A 19,168-nucleotide genomic window follows, 5' to 3' on the forward strand; every position below is an offset into this window, starting at 1 on the left:
CCCAGGACGTTTCAGCTCCCTGGTCATGCAACTCACATTTTCCTGGACTCCCAAAGGGCTCTTAGGAAAGGGCTACTCACTGAGCAGAGAAGCCGCCACCTCATTATGTCTGCTTAGGAGAGTGGCAAGGACTGTCTCTCTTCCATGGGGAAGAAAGTGAGAGGAGTGAAGGGAGAGCTGCTATGGAAAGAGTTAAGAGAGCCTGGGAGCTGCTGGCATGTGTCTGCTGTAACTGTGTGGGCTTCAGGGTAGAAAAAGTATCTCCAGCTTGGAAGAGGCAGATGAAAGAGGGTCCTCGAGGATGGTAACTGGAGATGAGAGAGGCAGCATGTTTTCCCCTCTCTGCTCCCACGAACTTTCACTGCAGGAGAACTCTCTGACTCCCCAAAGGGCTCGGTGACAAAGCGATGCTGAGCTGGTGGGTCTAGCAACAGCTGCTTGGTGCTGCCAGGCTTTTCTTGTGTGGAAGGCTTTGCTGCTGACAGGGTCCAAGGCTGTCTTCTGCTGATGAAGTGACTTGGCTGTGGAGGAAGACAACCAGATCATCTGCTGACAGTGGTGCTCTCTGCAGCCATATGAGCTCCCTCCGCCACCGGCATTGCCTTTGTCGTGTCTCGTGCCTGCAGCTGTGGAGAGCTGGAGAAGAGCAGCTGCAACCACAGGCTCTGAAGAGCCAGCCCCAAAAGTGATGGAGGAGGCTGGTGACAGAGAAGATCCATGGGGAAGGCCTCCTCACCAGAGTAGAAGACACCTCCCTTCTCCACGGCCCTCAGCCCTTTAGGAGCTCCTCCCAGAGCTGCTGCTTCTTCATCTCATGGCTGCTTTCCCTCTTGCAGGTTTCCAGTGGCCAGGCTGCTCTGATAAACTCTTATGGAATTGCCTTTTGTCAAGCCATTGTAGACAACCCTGAGAGGAGTCTTGGTGTCTCCTCCAGCTGAACTTCATGAACCTACACAGCAATGAGGCTGGGAGGAAGGTAAGGGCAGGAACAAGAGCTGGAAGGGACTTATCCCTGGCTAGGTGGACCTTGGTTCAGCTCTCCAGCCCCAAGGAGCAGTTTGGGGCAGCCAAGAGGTCCCAGAATGGGTCTATGTCTTGCTGCCTTTCCTCAGCCCAGCACTAAGCCGTTCACACTGTGCTGGCTCCTTGTCAGTGTGGAGGAGAATCCTGGCCTTCCCTCCCCGCCTCTTGGCAGTCCTTTTCCTCACTGAACCCACCTGTGATTTACCTTCCTTGGCCTGTTCTGCAAAGGATATTACTTTTCCTTTTCTGCTCTGAAGGGCTCCCCTGCCTCTCCAGTCCCTCCTGAGCAGACACCAACCTCTGCGGGGGCCATTGTCACATCTGATCCCTTGAGCATCCTCTGGCTCTGAGCAGATCTGTTCCCTTCCACGCATCCCCATGGGTCAGAGCAGTTCACTATCTCTTCCCTTGGCTCGGGGATTTCTTTTAGAGACCCAAGCCAGCCTGTTTTCCACAGAGTGGATCCCATTCTGTTTCATATTGGCTTAGCAATATTTTTTTTCTCTCTTCTCAGAGGGAAGTACTGAGGGATACAGGCCTACAGGGCTGGGGAGGCAAGAGATGGCTGGGGATTTCAAACACAGATGCTCGGGCCAGTGGCTCTGAACCCAGATTCCCAGGTGTCACGGTTTAAACCCAGCTGACAACAGCCAAATCACGCAGCCGCTCACTCCTCCCCACCTCAGCAGGACTGGGAGGAGAATCAGGAGGAAAAGGTAAAGCTTTTTGGGTTGAGATATAAGGACAGTTTAATAGAAAACACAAGGGGAGAACAAACAGACATAACAGCAGCAGATGAACACAGAAAACGAGCAATGCTACTGCGGGTCTCACCGCTGACCGCCTGTAGCCCGATGCTCAGTCCTGACTGAGCAGCCGCAGCCCTCCTTACAGCGTGAAATCAGCGTGGGGTGCAATAGCCTGGCCGTGCCCCGAAAATTAAACACAGGACACCGCAGCTGATGCCTTCTCCAAAGCTCAGCTACTCCTCTGGCTGCAGAAAATGTTTTCAGGAGAAGTCCCAGCAAGTGCCACAGGGAAATGCTGATGAGTGAAGCTTCCCTCATGATGAGTCGCTGGCAGGGCCTCCGAGGGGCAGATCCTGCCCTGATGGGCTGGCTGGCCAGCAAGGGGTCTGGCAAGAGTTGTCCGAGTCTATCCAGGCTCTCTGCCCCAGCAAAGTCCCAGGGAGCCTGTTCCCAGAGGACTGAGCTTCCTGTGCCGCCCCCACTACCGTGTTTCATTCTTGGGCAGGTAGAAATGCTGGCGCCACAGCTGCACCTTCTCCTCTCCCTCCTCCTCAGTCAGCACCTGGTACTTCTTGTTTCTGTGGCAGCTGCAGCGAAACACCTGTGAGGAGAGCATGAGTTCATAGGCCTGCCCATGCTTCCCTCAAGGAAAGAGGACCCCACGATGGAGGCTGGGATGGTGGGAGCACCAGGGGAAAGAGGGCAGAGCCAGCTGGGAAGCGGGAGGGAGAGGCTGGTGCATGTGTTTAATGAGACAGAGGCTAGTCCTCTCTCCAGCTCTGCTGGGTTTGGGTTTTGCTGGCAGCGAGGCAGCACCCTGTCGCTGGGGGAGAGCGTGCCCTGCTGGGGTACGCAGGGACACTCCGATGGGCAGGAGCCTCCCCACAGCTCCTCTGTCTCAGCAGAGCAGCATCTCCGCGGCAATCTCTGACAACCTCTGTGCAAATGCCACCGCCTCAGCTCCATGCCAGTGGCTCCTGAGTCAGTATTTGTCACCCTCCCCCAAACACACCCAACTCTGTCCTGCCAAAGGAAAAGCAGCTGGACAGGGGACTCGGGGCTGGCTGTGGAGGTCCCAGCCGTGGAAGAGAAGGCTGGGTAAAGGGCACCACGTGCTACTTCTCACCTGCACGTTGTAGACGCTCTTCTGGAAGCACTGGTGGCTCTTGAACACGCAGTAGCTGGGGTACTGAACTCCATCTGAGTCACAGATCTGGGGGAATGGGAAGGAAGGTGTGTTGACTTTTTGTGAAGATGAGCTTTTTTGGTAACGGGGAGGTGGCTGCAGAGGTGACATCATGAGGCGTTCTCAAAACTTCCCCCAGCTCTGAGTTGGACTCACTTCTGGCCCAGTTAGACCTATCCAATGTCTCTGCTGCCACTATTTAAGGGGAGGAAGTCTGTAGCGCGAGGAGGAGGTGGAAGGAATGGGATGAGAAGGAAGTGACTGTGTGGACCCCAAAGGAAGAAGGGAAGAGGTGTGCCAGAGCAGAGACCCCTGCATCCCATGCTGATATGGTGGCTCTCCTCTGTGCTCCATGGAGGGTAATGGTGGAATTGAGATCCACCAGCAGCTCATGGAGGACCTCACAGCAGAGGAGTGTCTGTGCCCAGAGGGGAAGGTGAGGTAAGGCGGTCTTAATGAGCTGGTTGCACATTTTCCTCATCATCCCACTTTGTTTTGTTTTCGATTCGCTCTGCTTTTGGTTAGTAGCTGATTAAATTAATGTGTGTTTTTCACTAAGTCAAGTAGTCCTGTCTGTTTTGTCTGGGAGTATAATTGGTGAGTGAGTCCTCCTTGTCCTTGGGGATTTCCACGAGGCCCTCAGTTACCTTTTCTCTTCCCCATCCCACCACAGGGGCTGGAGGAACAAGTCCTTGTGCCTGGCTGAGCTTAAGCCAGGGTAGAGGGCCAGAGAAAGCAGAAGGAGAGACAGTAGTATCCCCTGGGCACCCACCTGGTCCGAGGCATCTCCATCTGGGAAAGCGGTGTACTCTATCCTCAGCCAGAGAGCCACACGCTTGTCCTCACAGCCACGCGTTGCCATCTGGCTGCACCAGTACTCTGCTTTCAGCCCCAGGAAATCCTTCATTCCATAGTACTGCCAGGTCTCTGAGGAGCTGATCTGCAAAGGAATGACAGAATCACAGAATCTCAAGGGCTGGAAGGGACCTCGAAAGATCATCTAGTCCAACCCCCCTGCCAGAGCAGGATCCACCTAGAGTAGGTCACACAGGAACTCATCCAGTTGGGTTTGGAATGTCTCCAGAGAAGGAGACTCAAAAATCCATCTGGGAAGCCTGTTCCAGTGCTCCCTCACCCTCATAGTGAAGAAGTTTTTCCTTATGTTTCTTTGGAAGCTCTTATGTTCCAGCTTGTACCCGTTGCCCCTTGTCCTATCATTGGACATCACTGAGAACAGCCTGGCTCCATCCTCCTGACACCTGCCCTTTACATATTTGTAAACATTAATGAGGTCACCCCTCAGTCTCCTCCAAGCTGAAGAGCCCCAGGTCCCTCAGCCTTTCATCATAATTGAGATGCTCCACTCCCCAAATCATCTTTGTGGCCCTGTGCTGAAGTCTCTCCAGAAGCTTCCTGCCCTTCTTGAACTGAGGGGCCCAGAACTGGACACAATATTTGAGATGTGGTCTCATGAGGGCAGAATAGAGGGGGAGGAGAATCTGTCTCGACCTACTAACCACACATTTTCTGATACACCCCAGGATGACACTGGCCTTCTTGGTCATGAAGGCACATTCCTGGCTCATGGTCATCCTGCTGTCCACCAGGACCTCCACGTCCCTTTCCCCTAAACTACTAAGAGTTCATTCCCCAAAGGAATGGCATAAAGAGAGCCGTGCTTCTTCCTCCCCTTCCCCTCCACCCAGGAGTGCGGGCTCCTCGTCAGAGGCGAGGAGCACATGCGGCACGCTCAGTACCTTGTTGGCTGCGGCCTGGTGCTGGGCTGAGATCTCAGGGTTGATGTAGGTGGTGAAGCTGCCTGCATTGCAGTGGACACGGGTCAGGTTTCTGCTGTCCTTACACTGCTCCCTCTTCAGCGAGCAGAAAGCGCAGTCATGGCACAGCTCCATGTGACGACGTCCGAGGCTGTCACACACCTGGAGGGGAAGCAGTGGGGGGCTCAGGGGTGAAAAGGAGACCAAGGTGTTCCCACATCCCTGGCTTGCAGCTTGCATCTCTGATCACCCAGGCCAGCTTCTCCCAGGAGGTGGCACCTGAAAGGGCATGGCTAACAGCTCTGGTAGCCAGAGCATTGTGGTAAGCCCTGCAGGGAGCCGTGCACACAGTGTGGGTCAAAGGTGGACATCAGCATCCTTACCTCATCTCCAAACTCATAGACTTTTGCTTCCATCTCCTTCCAGGCCTTTGTGTATGCCTCCGAGAGACAGTTTCCCTCCAGCACTGCCTTGCACAGGATCGTCATTGCCTGATCCAAATTCAGGGCTAAAAGGCTGACAGAGAAAGGGATGGAGGAGGTAGATTTGTAATTAAAAACTGAAAGGGAGGAAAGTGATCTCAAAAAAACCCTTTCCTAAAGAAACCTCAGGACTCTTGGCCAAACTGTGCAGGGAGGAACGGGGGTATTTGCAGAGTCCATAAGTGCCTGTATAACACGGAGGTTCGGGGGATTGTGTGCATTTGAGACCACGTGAGAAGAACTGGGAAAGTTCCTGCAGCCTTTCCTCATATGAAAAATGTTCTAGTGCCCTGATCATCTTGGTGGCCCTGTTTAGCACAGGAGGAGCTGATGGGGTGGTTTCTCCAGAGCTTGGAGACTTCAAAAAATATCCCAAATTTATCTTAGGAGAAGAGTCTGTAAGCTCAGTCACACAATACTGATTTTCCTCAGGACACATCAGGCATGGCTCCACATCCTGTGCTGAGCAGGAAGGCCAATGTGAGTGATCAGATGGACTGCCAGGCCTGGAGGCTGAGAGGGATCAACTTCCCTGCTGTCAAGCTCTTGGGATTACACTGTGTATGAAGTAACCAAGCTGTAAGGAATGACTGCCATCCACAGCTCCAGGGGCACGTGAGAGGCGTACACTGTATGCACAGGTTCATCCTTGCGCTTGGCGTTTGCACCCAGCTTAGGTGTGCACTCATATAGGAGAATGTGGGTAAGCATTAGGGCTACTCATAGGAAGATTTATGCACCTCCTTAATAGATCCCTGGGCCCCACCACACATTGCGGATGAAGCTCACAGCACGTGCTCTGCACTTGCAGCGGGTTGGAAACAAGTGATCCGGTATCCAAATAACCAAATAACACTAACCAGCAAATGAACATGTCTCTCTCACTGAGATACAACAAGAAAAGCTGGAAAATCATAGTCAGGGAAAAATGTGATGAGTGCTAGATTTTTTTTTAAAGGCATTATACTCAAACTTCTTTTATCACAGAGCAGCAGACACATCGAGGCAAGCGAAGGTGCTCCTTCCACACACTACCCTGTACAACACTGTGGAAAGGCTGCAAATGCAATTCTATGGGTACAAACAAATTACTGCAGTGACAGTCCACAGCACATCAATCACATCCACTGAAAAACTGGACAGCTGAAAACCTGGAATCTAATTATTGCAAGCATCCAAGGAAGCATCTCCTACTGCCATGCACCACGGTGTGACCAGCCTGGTCAGAGGCCTGTGGAGGGAAGGTCAGAGTTCAGAGAGGACAAAAGAATACAAACTTGAGGATAGCAGTGATAGATATCAGGTCTTTCAAGGAAGGTTGGAAAAAATTAGAATGTACCAGTAAAAGAGAGAAACAAACTTTCAAAACATGTAATATGTTTTATGTTTACTCCTCCATCCAGGGGCTCCGCATGATCCCTTTTATATTTGGGTTTAGTTTCTTTTGTTTGTTTTTTCCTCTGTAAACATTTAGACCATTTAGGAAACAAAGAAGAATACGAAGTTTAGAAATTTAGAACAAAAAGTCTGTGCTCATCCCAGTTGAAAATCTTATCTAATGTTGTTCAATTCAACCCTCTCAGCATTTTTCTGTGACTGGGAGCTGGACATTTCTAAGAACCAGTGACAGCCCCCAAGGCACATCTAGCATTTCTCTTCCACAGAGGATTGCTCTTTGCGTGGGGACCATTTATCTCTTAAGCAGTTGTAGCCCAGGAGAACAAGTGTTTAGTACACTTTGCTGATGATTCTGTGACAGCCAAAGGGAGTTCCTGCCACCACTCAGATGCCTGACTGCTTCTGCACAGCTGGATCTTTGCCTTCAAGATTTGGTAAACTGTCTGGGTGATATGCCAAGGCCTGGGTAACAGGCCTCAGACAATAGCTGGACTCTAGACAGACCCTGCAAAATAGCACTTGCTGATACTAGCAACTTTTTAGCAGCCATCAGCAGACACCAGTTGAGAAACACAAAGTTGAAAACCACAAAATCAAAAATACTCCCTTGGCTTCCTCTCTAAGTCCTGGCCAGACTTGGGCGGGATCCAGCTTGGAGGATAATGTGCCAGGTGTTGCTGCACAAAGAAAACGCAAGTCATCCTGATTTGCCAGGTTTTGACTATAAAGCCGAATCCCTGTGCAGCAGCTCTTTGGTAGCCACCCCTGTGAGCGCACACACTGCGCAGGACATCCCAATTGCCAGGAAAGGCCTTCCAAACCTTCGCTGCACCCAAGGCACCCCAGCAACTGTGGGTCTGGATGATGGTAACATATCAATATGGCAATTGGTGATGATTCTTAGTCACTATCGCTATTCTGTAGTAACAATTAGGTGCATTACCTTGTGCTTGTGCTCTTTGCTGCTTAGGAATCAGAGTGTCATAAGCTTATTGTTGTACCTGAATGCTTTATCATATCTTCTGTTAACATTTTAAAGTAGACAGTAAAGTAAGATTAACCTTTCTATTGATGCCTGTGTCCTTCCCACTGCCTCCCATCACTTGGCAAAGCATTGGGCAACACGCTGGGTCATCTTGATGGCACTCACAAATTTCAATTAATGACCTTGTTATTATTCTCCAAGCTTATCTGAAAGAATTTATCCACAAATATGTCATTATTGGCTATTGTTCCCCTACTTGCTTGTTATTCCAGTGGCACATTGTGATTTGATTGCTTCTTCATCACACTAGGAGGATCAAGCCAGTAAAGTCAGAGGCACATTAACCATCATTAAAAATGATATGAATAGCTCTGGTGTTTTCATCACCGAGGTAGAAAAAAAATGAAGAAAACTGTCCAGCTTGCTGTGCTTTTTTAAAAATAGCAAGTAAATAACAACCTGAGGGTTAGAAAGCAACTGCTAATAAATGGGTTTAACAGCCTTTGCTTGTCTCCAACACCACATGTCCTAGTCCAACAACTACAGACCAAAGAAGATGCAAATAGATGATTACGGGGAAAAGGGGCAGTCAAAGGGACTTCAGCTCCATTTTTTTCTAAAAAGAGTGCTTCCATAAGTAGCTGTTAAGTAGTGATAAAACATCTGCTGAGTGTTGATGACCTACTTGCTCAGAACAGACGCAAAGTCAGACATGGTAAGGAGCCTCTGCGGCACTGCAAACTTTAGCTTTATGGATCAGGTCTGATGTGATTGCCTCGTGCACATCAGAGAGCCCACATCCCTACACACCACTACTGTTTGCCACAGTGCAGCAGATGCACATGGACTGAGCGCACAACTTCTGTTTACCCACTCAGGAAACCGTCATGCCATCAGCCTGATGTTACAAAGAAATCCTGTTGCTTTCTCTGCCACATCCATTTCCTCCTTTATCTCTGTTCTCCACCTCTACTGTGAGGTTTTCTGGCCTCACGGTTGCAAAGTATGATTTGGTTTACCACCTCTGTGTGAGAGACATTTCCATTATCCCCAAGCAACAGCTAGTCCCCAAAAGCAGCTGAGAAGTGCCAGGGAAGCGGGTCCCGCCCCACAAGACCCAAGGTAAAAAAAAGTAATTGCCAATGGGTGATGATAATTCAAAAAGAGTGTAGTTTTGGGCTTTTTTTCTGGGGTGATACTTTTTAACAAAGTGTTTGTTCTTGAAGCTGTTGGGGGTGAGGTACATAAGAACCACAGGATGAGGTGCCTAAGAACCACAGGGACCGTTTGGAGGGGTAAAGCAGGAGCCAGTGGGGGGGCTGGGCTCAGCCTTGCTGGGGATGTTCTGCTCACATCAACCACGAGCACAAACACCAACAGCACGAGCTCTGCATGCGGGATAGACAGTACGCTGAAATGGGTGTCAGGGCCCTAGAGGGCAAAAAATGCAACAGCAGGAAGCCCTGGGAAAAAGTCCAAATGCAATTCTAGTGTGCAAGCAGAAGAGCAGGGCGGTTGACCTCCTTCTGCACACTCTACTGCTGAAACCCATGGCAGAAGGGTGCATGCAGGGCTGGAGTGTGTGGCTGTTTTAAATGGACACTGGAAATTACTGCAGAAAATCAGAGTTGCATGGGCTTTATAATGTAAGAGCTACAGAGCTCTAAGAGTCTCTGCAAGGCTGAATTGCAGTGTGCAGGTTAGAGAGAGGAAATCCTGGGGAATAAATAGCTTTCTAATTGTTGGGCAGAAAGCACAAGGACTAAAAATTGAAGTGCAGACATTTTTCTCCCCCATAATGATTCACTGCTAGCAGAAACGCCACAGAAGCGTGCTGCAAGTTCTTTACCTTGTTATATGGCTACCTTTGCCCTGTCTCCCTCTGAAGCCTCTCCAGTCACAGCTAGCTTCATCAGGTACTACAAAAGACAGCAGAGTTACCAGAGCAGCTGCCACAAGCAGAGGTGAGTAAGAAGGGGTGGATGTCCCACTGGACATAAGGCCTAGGGAAGACACGCAGCCCCACGTTCAGTGCCTGTCATAGCCGTGAGCGCTGCATGATAAACTAGAGGCTGAATGGCACCTGTGCACACTGACCAGTCCCTCCCAGCACTGCTGCTCTTGCTGGAACAGAAAAAAGCCTCAAAGCCTTTCACCCTTCTTTTGAGGGCATGCTTTGAAGTCCCCTTTGAGAGGAAGTGGGATGCGGTGAGCAGCAAAGCCGACAGGCGCGGCCTATCTTGGCTTTTCATCCTCGCTCGAGTTTGAGCTGTGCTGAGCATGATTGATGGGGCTTGGCTACCAGGCTACAGGCATGCAGTCGGCATTAGTGTCTTTGAGAAACTCTGCATCAGAGTAGCGAGTGTCATCTGCAATCACAGCAGTCCCTCAACAGTCCTGACACAACCAAATCAGAGCAGGGCTCTGTTTCAGAAGCAGGGAAAATGAATGTATCCTCAAGGAAACAGAATTTTGTCTGAGAGTACGTACACCAGGTGGTAAAAGCCTGCCACAATATGGATGTAAGCCTTGCAAAAGAAAAGTTATAGCTTTAACAATGATGCAATTAATTTTTACATGCCAAAGTGGCATGTAAACTCTGACCCAGCTGTAGTAGTGTGCTGTGTTTTTAATAGAAACTACAGCTGTGCAATCATACACAAAACCTCTGTGCTTATAGCAAAATCGTAGCCAGCAACAGAGTGAAACCAAAGTGACTTCTCCACAAAAACTGCATTTAGACAGCACTTTTTTTTTCTCTTGACAAGCAAAATAACCTTTGCATCTCAGCCAAGACAAATGCTTCTCAATCACAAAGCACTGAAGGATGAAAAAAGTTAATAGGAGTGAAGACACACAATCCTTTTGCAGGTCTTTCCTGTTTTGTCTCACTAGCCCCAGCTGCCTGAAGACAGAAGCAAAAGGATCCTGGCAGATCAACTAGGAAGAGCACAAGGTGCTTGACAAGCTCCTAAAGCATCCCTAGGCCAGAGGAACCAAGAAGGGCACGTAAAGGGATTGCAGCAAGCTGGATTGTAGCAAGACCATGTGTTTGCTTTCAAAACCACATCAGGAAACCAGAAACACCCTGGGAAGAGTAATGCACTGATCCAGAATACAGAGAAGTGTATGTGCTTGAGAAGTAGTGGTCCTGCACACCCAGGAGTGAAGATCTGTGCTCCCATCTTTGTTTCCTAGCCTGTGGCTGCTTTTGCTTTACCTAGGTGAGGATGGAGTAGTCCTTGGAGTGCTCCTCAGATCAGACTGTTTTAAGAAACATCTGCTTCATTGTTACATGCAGAGAGGTGAGGAGCACAGTGAGATACATGTTTATTCCAGAGTCCCAAGGACCCGTGTCTCTGCAAGGAAGCTATGACTTTCAGGAAATGTGAGCTGGGAGAAGGATGAGTGCAGAGGTAATTGCACACTGCAGATAGCCACAGTGTGGGCGATACATGTGCACGGGAGAAAGCCCTGCCTTTAGCTCTGGCCCAGTCTAAATGCATTTTGCTCAGGACATAAATACAGGAACACTTTTCAGGACCCAGCAGTGCTGGGTCACTCTCTCCCAGCTTAGTCTGTGCTGTCTCTAAAGGCTGTCTGAGGGGCTCCCTGGGTGCCTGCCTGCTCTGTCAGGGTCAGCTGCCCCAGAAAACCTGCCTGTGCCCACCTGCTGCTCAGGGCAGGGGCATGTGTGCTGCAGGGCTACCAGGTGGCTCGTATCAGGACAGCCCTGCTAGGTGGTGTGCCAACCTCTGGGTGGGGAGACGGGTCTTCCTCTCACCTGCCATGGGAGGCTGTTTTCTGCACCTCCTCCTTGGTGCTGATGGATGTGTTTTCTGTTATTGGTTTGCTCATGAAGTTTGGAGCAGAGACTGTGGTGACCTGAGGCAGCTTCCGGGAGAGGGACAAGTAGATGATGGGCCGGATTTTGTTCCATAAGTGTTGCCTCCATGTTCGCTCTGTCTGGGCGGAGGGTCCCGGGCTGGGAGGTGACAGGGCTGAGGCAGTTGGGACCTGTGGGGTTGGTGGGAGCACGGCCAGCTCCATGGCCTGTGTTGGTATCACCCTTCCTGGTGTGGTCAGGGGGAGCTTCTCCAGTGGCGATTTCAGACCTGACAGTATGTACGAGTAGTCCAGGAGAACTTTCACCATGTTGTTAATCAGACCATCAGCAGATGAGAGACGAGCCTGCTCTGGAGCTGGGGAGAGAGTAGGATGGAGCCTGAGGCCACTGGTGGGGAAAGAGCAGCTACAGTGGATCAGCAGGCAAACAGGGCTGCGCAGCACAGCTCAGGGCACCCTTACCTATCTGTGTAGGAGAGCTTTTGTCCTCTGCCTTGAAGACCACAGTGGTGGGTTGCTCCGTCAACTGGAGGTTTGTTGGAGATAAACCTGTACACGGGATCCGCTGAGCGGAGGGAAGAGGGAGAAATGTGAGTCCCACTGTGTTATCTTCCCTTCCTCCTCATCCATCTCCCAAGAGGTTCTTCCCCTCACCCCATCCCGAATGCTGCTGCCCACCTTGGTGTAGAACTGCTGTTTGATGCAGCGGTATTGGGTGAAATGGCAGAAAGACTGAAAGCTCGGTGCCTCCAGGAATTCAGAGCAGACTGGACCTGGAAAGAAGTGAGAGAGAGATGTGAGATGGGGCAGACCACAGGCTTTGGCATGTACCCCCTTGGAGTGGGCACAACAAGAGATGGGTGTCTTTGAGCAGCTTGTGGCTGACAGTCAAGCAGCTTGCCTCCTTTAGCAGTTATCCCCATGTCCTCTTTCTCTCAGCTCATCTTTTCTATTGAAATACTCATTTTTCCTTTGATTTCTCTAACCTTCCTGCCAAGGGGAGCTCTTCCCAGCACCAGCTGCTCAGTTTAAGCAGCAGGATCGTCTGCCTCTTTCCTCTGCTCCTCCTGCCCATGTGATTGCTGCAAACAGCTACAGCTTCTGCTGGATGCCAGGAAGCCACCCCCTTGAGCTTCCTGGCCAACTCCTTCTGCAGGAGCTCCCAGCATGGGAGGGTTGCAATTGCATCATCGCTAAAAGATGGAGCCAGTCAAAGGGGTTTGCAGCCATTCATCAGGAAACATCCTCCTGAGTCTCTTGCACAACAAAGAGCACTGCAAGGTTCTGTGTAGGCTTCCCTGCTTTAAAACACAAGGGAACTGCTTTCTGCAGCACCCCACCGGAAGAGGCACAAGTAATGCTCATGAATATTTGGCCATAGGCAGTGCTGCCATTTATGTGTGGAGACAGCAGAGACAAAGCATGTGAGGGCAGATGCTCTGCCACGTCCACTTGGCCCTTGGCATGCCCAGCAACACATGCCAAAATAGCCCCAAAGGTGGAAGGAAGGCAATATGGAGGGGAATAAAGTCTGCCAGATGGGTCTGTTGAGCTGAGGGATGCAAGAAGAGTTGGCAAAGCAGAGAGGATATCCTGCAAAACAGTCCCATCTCCTGGCATTCCCAGATGCTCCTGTTCTTGGCAGCTGAACCCCCAAAGGCCGCAGCAGCGGTGGGAGCGTGGCTGGAGGAAGCAAAGTGCAGGGTTAGGGCACTGGGAAAGGAAGAAGGGAAGGTCCCCAGTGCACCTGGCACCAGGGCATTGTAGATTGCAGGTGCCCACAAGTGAGAGGGGAGCCCAGGACCCTTCCCTGGCTCTGCTGATGTGGGGCAGGATCCATTCTCCTGACACAGCTGCAGAAACAAGCAAGAAATAGTTGCCCTGCAGCTGCAGAGCAAATCAGCACAGTTGGCTGATCATTCAGTTCATTGACGTTCATAGCTAAATATAAAGACATTTTTATGAGAAAATTGTTCCTGTTTTTTTTCCTCTGAAGAAAAATACAACAGAAGTAGTCCCAAGTTTTTCAGCTGCACAGATATAATTATGCCACTTAAATTCTCTGATGCAGGGGTGTAGGGAAAGTATGACTGCAGAGATTTAAAGGGTGCTGTTGCTATGGCACTTTCTGAACCGGGATGTTTCTTGGCTTCTGAAATACTAAACACTTAAAAAAGCAGCTTATCAGCTCAAGCTTTCTTAAAGACCTCTGGTAGCCCATGAGTTATGCTTCTGCCTTAAACCCAGATCAAGCAGGAAGGAGACAGAAAGGCTGTGAGACAAATTGTTGGGAAGAGAGCTTCAGCAAAATGCAAAAATGCAGACAGTTTCCCCCCCCCCCCACATCCCACTGAGGAAGATGTGGAGAAAGTGAAGAGCTCAGTGAAGGGCCCTGAAGTGGCTGTGGCCTTCAACCTGGGACCCATGAAGAGAGACTGAGGCAGCTGTGCCTGTTCAGCTGCAGGCTGAAGGGCGCATGGGGAAGTCAGTTAATGGCAGCCCACTAATGGCCAGTGAGTTGACGGCAGCCCCCTGGAGGAAAGCTACAGGGTGGCAATGTCAGACTCTTCTTCCTGGTGCCAGAGAAGAGAAGAGGGAAAAAACTGCAAATCCCAGTTTGGGAGGTTAGGACTGGCCATTAGGAAAACTACTTTCCTCTGGGAAAGTGGTGCAGCACTGGAGGCAGTGCCCAGACAGGCCACAAACTCCCTTGCTCAAAGCCAGGGTGGTCCAGTGCTCAGAGTATCCTGCTCTGAGCTGGGCCTTGGGCTAGAGACACCAAAGTGACCCATCCCTCCACCATTCCTGCGGTCCTGTGGTGTTTGGAGGCAGAGAAGCCACCATCAGTGCTCCAGCCGGGGCGATGCCTGTCTCTGCTTGGATGGGGCTTGGATGATGTCCTTACCTTCAGGGATGAGGCCATGGTTCTCCTCCATGTCCAGCTTAATGATGGCAGAGCTGTAGCAGCCTTTTGTCTGGCGCAAGTGGCAGAATGTTTCTGCCTTCCAGGTGGGCTTCAGGCTCTCAAAGAAGACCTCATACTCTTCACGTGATAGCGGGCTGCCCGGAATCGGAAGCACTGGTGAAGCCACTGATTCCAAGACCAACAATGTCAGGAGCCCTGGGGAAAGAGGCAGGCCATGTTTAACCCACTTTACCAGGAGCAAGTGGCAGGAGGAAAGGAAAGAGGGGCTGGTGGGGTGGCTGCTGCAGTCTGCTGGTGCTGAGTGAGGTACAGGGATGAGCTGGCCTGAGATCTCCCCCATCAGCCCAGCTTGCAGAGCCCTGGGGGAACCAAGAGCTCCACAACAATAAGGGGAAAAAGGAGGAGAGAAAAAAAAAGAGAAGAAAAAAGAATAAATAAAACCACAGGAGACTGGGCAGGGGTTCAGGGCAGGAATCACTCACCGAACAGGTAGGAAAACACTGACATGTTGACTACGCTTCAGCACAGTTGCCCTGGCAAGTGTGGCCCTGGCAAGAGTAGCCTTTGCAAGTGTGGCCCTGGCAAGAGTAGCCTTGACAAGTGTGTCCCTGGGAAGTGACAGAGTGATGACATCACAATTTGGGGCACTAGAGCAGAGACCACCAGCCAATGGTTGATGGCTGCCAGGGGCAACTGAGGTGATGGGGTGGCCAGGGTGTCACAGACTGCTGCCCGTGGGCATGTGGGCACCCCAGGGCGAAGGAAGATGCTGGGGCTACTGTGCTTCAGGCTGACGGGACCCCAAAATCTGCACCTCTGGGGTACTTTGTACCCCATAGTAGCTTTTTATGCTCTTCTGCAAGAGAAAGGAGACAAACTGTGTTTAACCCCAGACTCCCAGGCAGCCATGCCACTTTCTGCACCCCCAGCGTATCACGGGAGCAGCAGCTGATCTCCCTCTGCCTCTGTCTCCCTTTGCCTCTCCCCTCTGCACATTGAAACCTTCCAAGATGAAAGGAGGGTGGTGCTGGAAAAAGAGGCTTTGGGACCTCCACTGCGGAGGTGCCCAGAGCCCCACAGGGCTGAGTCTGGGGGAGACATACACCCATGGGCCTTGTTCTTACTGCAGGGACCAAAAAGTTGGGCACAGCTGTAGCTGCTCACGTATGCACCCTGTGGATTGCAGCCAACAAAGCATGTCCCATGGCTGGACACTTTCTGATGTGAGAGGGAAAGACAGGACCATTACCACTACAGGCAAGCAACTGTCAGAATGGCTGGAAAGAAAATGCTTGGCACAGCAGTGCCATGATCTGCAGCTGTAAGCAAAATGCAGGGCGGCAGGGTAGCTTTGTGCACCCACAGCAGCACCCCACAGCCTCAGCTTGGCTGCAAAATGCCACCCTTGCAGAACCAAAGGGGAGCTGCAGGCAGAGCTTCCAGGAGTGCAGCAGAATGCTGCTGAAGAAGGCGCTTCTGTTGCAAATGCTGGGAGATTTGAGCAGCTCGGCTGTATGCACCAGCTGCAGAGTGTGGCAGATGTGCCGGCTGCCCTTGCAAGGCTGACACATGACCTGCCAGCACTCTGAGAGGCCATATAGGCTATTGAGGTGAAAACTCAAACCGCCACAGCCATGCAGTCCATTAAAAAGGTGTCTGGCAACAGCACGTAGCTCTGCAGATTCTTGCAGGAGACAAGCTGTAGTCTGCTTTAAGATGTCTTATTGAACGGTAACATTTCTGAGAAGGTAGAAGCCTGACCATTTAACAACAGAATTGGATTTTAAGATGCTTTTGCAGCTTCTTAGAAACACACTGAGCCTGAGACACTTTCCAGCTAGCTCTTGCCACACACATTACAAGAGCCAATGCTGCTGGGGCTTGCAAATTTTAGACTATGCCTAGCCTTCCATCGTTTAGGTTGAGACACATTGCTTGTTATCTGTTTTTAGACAACTCCGAGGCCTTCAGCTCTTCAACCATGTTAACCCCCTCTGCTCCTTAATGACAAGATAGCTCATGCTGATTTCTGTTGCCCAGACTGAGCAGCTTCCCAGGGGAACTCAGTGCTAACTTCGGTGGCTGATGGAAATACGTGACCTAGGAAAGCACTCTGGCATGGCATGTCACAGTGTAACGAATGTCTGGCACGTGTTGGCTACACTGCCTACATCTACATGTGCCAGCAAGAGATTTATGGCACATGAAAACAGGGAGCAAGAATGAACAGACCAGAGTCCCCAGGCATGCACTGAGAACACAAACACAAAGCAGAAGACTTCAATCTCCCTGATATTTGTTGTAAAAGCCACAAAACCAAGCGCACACAGGAGGTTCCTACAGATTGCTGACGACAACTTCCTGTCACAGGTGACTGCGGAACCAACCAGGAGGGGTGTGCTGCTGGACCTGGTACTGATGAATAAGGAGGGTTTGGTTGGGGATGTGAAGGTTGGATGCAACCTTGGCTGCAGTGACTAAGAGTTCAATATCCTATGTGGAACGGGCAGGATACAAAGCAGGACTGTGACCCTGGATTTCAGGCGAGCCAACTTTGACCTCTTCAAATAACTGCTTGGACAGATCTCATGGGATAAGATCCTAGAAGGTAGAAGTGCCCAAGAGAGCTGGTCAGTCTTCAAGCAGCACTTCCTCCAAACCCAGGATCAGTGTGTCCCAACATGTAGGTAAGCAGGAAAAGGAGTTAGGAGGTCTCCATGGATGAGCAAGGATCTGCTGGGACAACTCAGGCAGAAAGCAGGTGGAAACAGGGGCTGGCTTCTTGGGAAGAGTATAGGAACATTGCCAGGGCATGCAGGGGTGCAACTAGGAAGGCTAGAGCCCTTCTAGAATTAAATTTAGCCAGGGATGTTAAGGACAGTAATGAGGCATTTTTCAAGTACATCATCAGCAGAAGGATGGTGAGGGGGAATGTGGGCCCGCTGCTGAACGCAGAGGGTGCCCTGGTGACATGAACGCAGAGGGTGCCCTGGTGACAAAGGATGCAGAGGAGGCCCAACTACTGAATGCCTTCTTTGCTTCAGTCTTTATGGCCAAGGCTGACCCTTGGGAAGCCCAGCCCAGCAAGGATAGCAGGATGGCCAGGACAGCTGAGGACTTGCCCTGGGTGGATGAGGAAGAGGTTAAAGACTTGTTGGCCAAGCTTAAGGCTCATAAGTCAGTGGGTCCTGATGGGATGCATCCTTGAGTGCTGAGGGAGCTGGCTGATGTGGTTGCTAAGCCTCTCTCCATCATTTTCAAATAATCATGGAGTACAGGAGAGGTGCCTGAGGACTGGAGAAAGGTCAATGTCACTCCAGTCTTCAAAAAGGGCAGGAAGGATGACCCAGGAAACTACAGGCAGGTCAGCCTCACTTCCATCCCTGGAAAAGTGATGGAACAACTCATCCTGAACGTTATCACTGAACATATGAAGAATAAGGTGGCTATTAGGGGAGTCAATGTGGATTCACCAAGGGTAAATCCTGTTTGACCAACGTGAGAGCCTTCCATGAGTGCACAACTGGCTGCTAGATGAGGGGAGAGCAGTGGATGTCATCTACCTTGACTTCAGGAAGGCTTTTGACACTGTCTACCAAAACATCCTCATCAGAACGCTCAGGCAGTGTGACTTGGATGAGTGGACGGTGAGGTGGATCGAGAACTGGCTGAATGACAGAGCCCAAAGGGTGGTGATCAATGGCACAGAATTGAGTTGGAGGCCTGTGGCCAGTGGAGTTCCACAAGGATATGTTCTGGGGCCAGTCTTGTTCAACATCTTCATCAATGACCTGGATAAGGGGACAGTGTACCCTCAGCAAGTTCACTGATGACACCAAACTGGGAGGACTGGCTGATTCCCCAGAGGCTGTGCTGCCATTCAGCAGGATCTCGACCGGCTTGAGAGTTGGGCAGAGAGGAACCTCATGAGGCTCAACAAGGACAAATGTAGAGTCCTGCATCTGGGGAGGAACAACCCCATGCGCCAGTACAGGCTGGGGGTTGAACTGCTGAAGAGAAGCTCTGAGGAGAGGGACCTGGGAGTCCTGGTTGACAAACTAACCATGAGCCAACAATGTGCCCTCATGGCCAAGAAGGCCAATGGCATCCTGGGATGCATCAAGAAGAGCGTGACCAGCAGCTTGAGGGAGCTTCTGCTTCCCTTCTACTCTGCCCTGCTGAGGCCTCATCTGGAGTCCTGTGTCCAGTTCTGGGCTCCTCAGCTCAAGAGGGACAGGGAACTTCTGGAGAGAGTCCAGTGCAGGGACACCAAGATGATCAAGGGTGTCATGGTTTGACATTACAGCCTTTTCTGGTAAGGGGGAAGGGGCTGTAAAGATGGCTCCTGTAAGAAGTTGCTCGCAACTCTCCCCAGCTCAGAGCCAGACCCACTTCTGGGGCTGAGCCAATTAGACGCTTCCACAATCACTTTTTGAGAAGAAGCCGGAAGGGGAGGTTTCTTTCCTCCATCTTCTTTCTTTCTTCTGCCCCTTCTTCCTTCTTCTGGCTGGTGGTGGTGCACAGAGTAGGAACAGTGAGAGAAACAACCATGCAGACTCCAAGGTGAGTGAGGGAAGAGAGGAGGAGGTGTGCTGGAGCAGAGACTCCCCTGCATTCTATGGAGAGAACTGGTGAAGCTGAGATTTATTTTCATTTCTTTAAAGACCCCACATCGGCAGTAGAGATTCATTTTGATAATGAGCCCGCATCAGGGGCAGAGACTTATTTTACTAAAGCTGACTCCGGACCAGGGGCAGCGATTCACTTCATTAAAGGCCCCGAGCCAGGGACAGTGATT

The 19,168-nt window shown here is 50.9% G+C and overlaps 1 protein-coding gene across 1 annotated transcript; it reads right to left on the reverse strand.

The window, feature by feature from the left end:
- Window positions 1–1,862: 1,862 nt before the first annotated feature.
- Window positions 1,863–14,877, reverse strand: ACRBP (acrosin binding protein). Its single transcript, XM_062008995.1, has 10 exons — window positions 14,853–14,877; window positions 14,350–14,565; window positions 12,123–12,217; window positions 11,907–12,009; window positions 11,383–11,800; window positions 5,117–5,249; window positions 4,716–4,895; window positions 3,731–3,898; window positions 2,899–2,985; window positions 1,863–2,373 (listed from the first exon to the last, which is right to left on the reverse strand). Exons 1-10 carry the CDS (start codon window positions 14,875–14,877, stop codon window positions 2,254–2,256), a joined length of 1,545 nt encoding a protein of 514 aa, XP_061864979.1. The 3' UTR covers window positions 1,863–2,253.
- Window positions 14,878–19,168: the final 4,291 nt, after the last annotated feature.

Source organism: Colius striatus, chromosome 1 (genome assembly GCF_028858725.1).
Source record: "Colius striatus isolate bColStr4 chromosome 1, bColStr4.1.hap1, whole genome shotgun sequence".
Classification (NCBI taxonomy): Eukaryota; Metazoa; Chordata; class Aves; order Coliiformes; family Coliidae; genus Colius; species Colius striatus.

Coding starts and splice junctions, on each gene's coding strand:
- ACRBP (XM_062008995.1), bottom strand. CDS start 14,877: ATGTCAGTGTTTTCCTACCTGTTCG. Junction 2,986..3,730: donor ATGGAGATGCCTCGGACCAG/GTGGGTGCCCAG, acceptor CCATTCCCCCAG/ATCTGTGACTCAGATGGAGT. Junction 2,374..2,898: donor AGAGCGTCTACAACGTGCAG/GTGAGAAGTAGC, acceptor CTCTCCTCACAG/GTGTTTCGCTGCAGCTGCCA.